Source organism: Coregonus lavaretus, assembly GCF_964263955.1.
Source record: "Coregonus lavaretus genome assembly, contig: HAP1_SCAFFOLD_909, whole genome shotgun sequence".
NCBI classification, from domain to species: Eukaryota; Metazoa; Chordata; class Actinopteri; order Salmoniformes; family Salmonidae; genus Coregonus; species Coregonus lavaretus.
The window spans coordinates 180001-185000 of NW_028159427.1; the positions used below are offsets into that span (position 1 = coordinate 180001).

At 45.0% G+C, this 5000-nt stretch overlaps 1 protein-coding gene across 2 annotated transcripts in view; it reads left to right on the forward strand.

The window, feature by feature from the left end:
* Positions 1-5000, forward strand: part of LOC311122871 (complement factor I-like) — a 9164-nt gene that overhangs the window by 1483 nt on the left and 2681 nt on the right. For both annotated transcript variants that reach the window (XM_084197182.1, XM_084197183.1), the window contains exon 3: positions 3957-4117. In XM_084197182.1, the coding sequence (XP_084053308.1) occupies positions 3957-4117 (161 nt within the window). The remainder of the gene's footprint in view (positions 1-3956; positions 4118-5000) is intronic.

A 5000-nucleotide genomic window follows, 5' to 3' on the forward strand; every position in this document is an offset into this window, starting at 1 on the left:
GTGTGTGTCTGTGTGTGTGTTTTTGCGTGTCTGTGCGTTTCAACAGGTGTTTGTGTAACCTGTGTGTGTATTCAGGATTATTCGAACATCCGAATTAACTTTAGTATTCAACCACTTGTTTGAGTATCAATACAGCATTTAAATACTAATTGTAGGCCTATTTTAACATGATCCTCGTGACGTTGTTACATGAAGGATATACCATTGCATTTGAAAGTGTTATTTTCAAGTTACATGGAAAGGCATTTTACTTTCATAGTGCATTTAGCTCCACTATTTAATTATATTTAATAACGAATATTCTAATTCCTAATTCTGTGGCCCTGACAACGGCAGCCAGTTCAATTAGTGATTACAGGAACGCACCTAACAGAGGTTCAACAAGACCTCCGCATCAGACTTCTCTTTCACTGTTAGCCGTTAGCCGTTAGCTGACAACTACCAGAGAATAGTAGCCAAAAAACAACAGCGCACTGTATACCCTCAGCATTTTGATTGGTCAAGAGATTAAATAGCAATTACTATGAACATTGTTTTATTTAGACTATCTGGATATCATTCAAAATTCAAAATCCCTAGTCTATACTGGAACCAGGTGTGTGTCTAACCTGTCTGTGTAACCAGGTGTGTGTGTGTAACCTGTCTGTGTAACCAGGTGTGTGTGTAACCTGTCTGTGTAACCAGGTGTGTGTGTAACCTGTCTGTGTAACCAGGTGTGTGTGTAACCTGTGTGTGTGTAACCTGTCTGTGTAACCAGGTGTGTGTGTAACCTGTCTGTGTAACCAGGTGTGTGTGTAACCTGTCTGTGTAACCAGGTGTGTGTCTAACCTGTCTGTGTAACCAGGTGTGTGTGTGTAACCTGTCTGTGTAACCAGGTGTGTGTGTAACCTGTCTGTGTAACCAGGTGTGTGTGTAACCTGTCTGTGTAACCAGGTGTGTGTAACCTGTCTGTGTAACCAGGTGTGTGTGTAACCTGTCTGTGTAACCAGGTGTGTGTGTAACCTGTCTGTGTAACCAGGTGTGTGTGTAACCTGTCTGTGTAACCAGGTGTGTGTGTAACCTGTCTGTGTAACCAGGTGTGTTTGTAACCTGTGTGTGTGTAACCTGTCTGTGTAACCAGGTGTGTGTGTAACCTGTCTGTGTAACCAGGTGTGTGTGTAACCTGTCTGTGTAACCAGGTGTGTGTGTGTAACCTGTCTGTGTAACCAGGTGTGTGTGTGTAACCTGTCTGTGTAACCAGGTGTGTGTGTAACCTGTCTGTGTAACCAGGTGTGTGTGTAACCTGTCTGTGTAACCAGGTGTGTGTGTAACCTGTCTGTGTAACCAGGTGTGTGTGTGTAACCCAGGGGTGTCAAACGTACGGCCCGCAGGCCGGATGAGGCCCGCAAACGGGTTTAATCCGGCCCGCGAGATGATTCAAAAAAAAAAAATATATATATATATATATATATATTTTTTTTTTAAGTATAAAAATGCGCTGCAATTTTTCAATAAAATAAACTGCTGTTCCAATTGCGTCCACTGGATGGCGCAATAGCAATTGTGTTAAGCAAGCAAACTGTTTATACCGGGGCAGAGCAAGTAGGTCAAGCACGTGCAGCCAATGAGCTACTTTGTTTTGCCCGCGATATTTATTACGGCTTCTACTTTTAACATTATCTGCTTTGGCACCCTCATTGCCCCAATATGTCTCTGTCAAAAAAGAGAAAAGTGGACGCAGAGTGCAGAGTGTTCCAAGAAAAATGGTCATCCTATTTAATCACGGAATTGAATGGGAAAGCTGTATGTTTGGTGTGTTCAGAGCATGTTGCAGTGCTGAAAGAATATAACCTTCGTCGCCACTATGTGAGTCTTCATGCCGACAAATATGACAACTTTCAAGGACAGCGGAGATGAGAGAAGGTGAATGAACTGTTGGCGGGTCTGAAGAAACAGCAGTCTGTGTTTACTCACAGCCGAGACATCAGTGACGCTGCAGTGAAAGCTAGCTACCTCATTGCTAATGAAATCGCAGTGGCTTCAAAACCATTTAGTGAGGGTGAATTTGTAAAAACATGCATGATGAAGGCAGCGGAGATTGTGTGTCCTGAAAAGCGGCAGGCTTTTGCAAATATCAGCCTGACAAGAAACACAGTTGCAGACAGGATTTCCGATCTTTCAGTGGATTTGGACAGCCAGTTGAAGCAAAAAGTAAAGTTATTTATTGTGTTTTCGGTTGCAATTGATGAAAGCACGAACATTACAGATGTTGCACAACTGGCCATTTTTTCATCCGCGGAGTTGATGACACATTGACCGTCACCGAGGAGTTCGTGGAGTTGGTGCCGATGACAGATACAACGACAGCAGCTGATATTTTGACCGCACTCGTCGGCGCGCTGGACAGGGTCGGAGTGGACTGGTCCCGCGCTGTCAGCCTGGCTACAGATGGTGCGCCCTCAATGATCTGGAAAAAAGCAGGCGTTGTGACAAAGTTCAGAGAGAAAGTGCAATCTGCAAATGGAGGACGTGATTTTTTGACTTTTCACTGTATTTTGCACCAGGAGGCTTTGTGTTGCAAGTCATTAAAGATGGATAACGTCATGAAGGTGGTCATCCAAACTGTTAATTTCATCCGATCCAGAAGCCTGAATCACCGTCAGTTTGACAGCCTTCTCAGAGAGAAAGACCACATCTATGGCCTGCCATACCACACTGAGGTAAGATGGTTAAGCCGAGGTGCTGTGCTGAGGCGTTTCTTTGATTTACGAGAAGAAATTGAACAGTTCATGGAAGAAAAGGGCAAACCAGTGTTAGAATTTCATTCCGCAGAATGGATGCCGGACCTTGCATTTATGGTGGATGTTACAGAGCACCTGAATAACTTGAACAAACAGCTGCAAGGGCGCAACAAAGTTGTCACGCAGTATTATGACAGCATACGTTCTTTCAAGTTGAAGCTGTCATTGTGGGAGACGCAACTTGCCGGTGGTGATGCGCGACCCAACATGTGGCAGACATGAAGCGGTTCAAAGATAAAATAGCTGGACTGTTACGGGAGTTTGAGCAACGCTTTCAGATTTATGTTTATATGTTTTTATGTTGATGTGCTATTGTTTTTAATTGATTTCATTTTATTTGTATATTTAACCTATTCTTGACTCTTGGTTCTTGCACTTGTTTGGGGAACAGGATTCCATTATTTTTTATCTACATTTCTGCCTGAGAAATGACACCCTGATATAGTTCTGTGATCTGTGATATACTTATGTGAATCACTGAGGCATTGTGTGTTTCTGTGTTCTTTGTCCTCAGAACTTTCAAATAACTTGAGGTGTTTTATGATTAATAGTGATGTTGTGCTTTTGGACACTGTCCTCAGGCTCCAGCTTTATGTTTATATGTTTTTATGTTGATGTGCTATTGTTTTTAATTGATTTTATTTTATTTGTATATTTAACCTATTCTTGACTCTGTGGTTCTTGCACTTGTTTGGGGAACAGGATTTCATTATTTTTATCTACATTTCTGCCTGAGAAATGACACCCTGATATAGTTCTGTGATCTGTGAAACCGTTCTGTTAATCACTGAGGCATTGTGTGTTTGTGTGTTCTTTTTCTTTAGAATTTTCAAATAAACTTGACGTGTTTTATGATTAATAGTGATGTTGTGCTTGTACTATTTTGGACACACTGTCCTTAGGCTCCAGCTTTATGTTGTATGTTGATCGTATTAAAACAAAGAAAACAATCTGAAGTTGTTGTTTTTAAGTTATATATACCATGATTTTTCCGGTCCGGCCCACTTGGGAATAGATTTTCCTCCATGTGGCCCCTGAGCTAAAATGAGTTTGACACCCCTGGTGTAACCTGTCTGTGTAACCAGGTGTGTGTGTAACCTGTCTGTGTAACCAGGTGTGTGTGTAACCTGTCTGTGTAACCAGGTGTGTGCGTAACCTGTGTGTCCGTGTCACCAGGTGTGTGTGTAAGCTGCCCTACCAGTGTCCGAAGGATGGCATGACGTCAGTGTGTGGGTACGATGGAAGGACCTATCTCTCCTACTGTCAAGCCATGGCTGTCTCCTGTCGTACTAGACAACCTATCATGTCCCACTTTGGAGGAGAGGGCTGCTCCAAAGGTGACAAACACATCTAGACGCACCGACAGACAGACAGGGAGACAGGCAGACAGACAGACAGACAGACAGACAGACAGAGACAGACAGGGAGACAGGGAGACAGACAGGGAGACAGGCAGACAGGCAGACAGGCAGACAAACAGACAGACAAAGACAGACAGGGAGACAGACAGACAGGGAGACAGGCAGACAGACAGACAGACAGAGACAGACAGGGAGACAGACAGACAGGGAGACAGGCAGACAGACAGACAGACAGACAGAGACAGACAGGGAGACAGACAGACAGGGAGACAGACAGACAGGGAGACAGACAGGGAGACAGGCAGACAGACAGACAGACAGAGACAGACAGGGAGACAGATAGGGAGACAGGCAGACAGACAGGGAGACAGGGAGACAGACAGGGAGACAGACAGGGAGACAGGGAGACAGACAGGGAGACAGACAGAGAGACAGGAAGACAGGGAGACAGACAGGGAGACAGGCAGACAGACAGGGAGACAGGGAGACAGACAGGGAGACAGACAGGGAGACAGGGAGACAGATAGGGAGACAGGAAGACAGGGAGACAGACAGGGAGACAGGGAGACAGATAGGGAGACAGGGAGACCGACAGGGAGACAGACAAAGAGACAGATAGGGAGACAGGAAGACAGGGAGACAGATAGGGAGACAGGAAGACAGATAGGGAGACAGACAGGGAGACAGACAGACAGATAGGGAGTCAGGGAGACAGACAGGGAGACAGACAGGGAGACCGACCGACCGACAGATAGACAGACAGGGAGACAGACAGGGAGACAGACACATAGACAGGTAGACAGGGAGACAGACAGGGAGACCGACAGATAGACAGACAGGGAGACAGACAGGACAGACA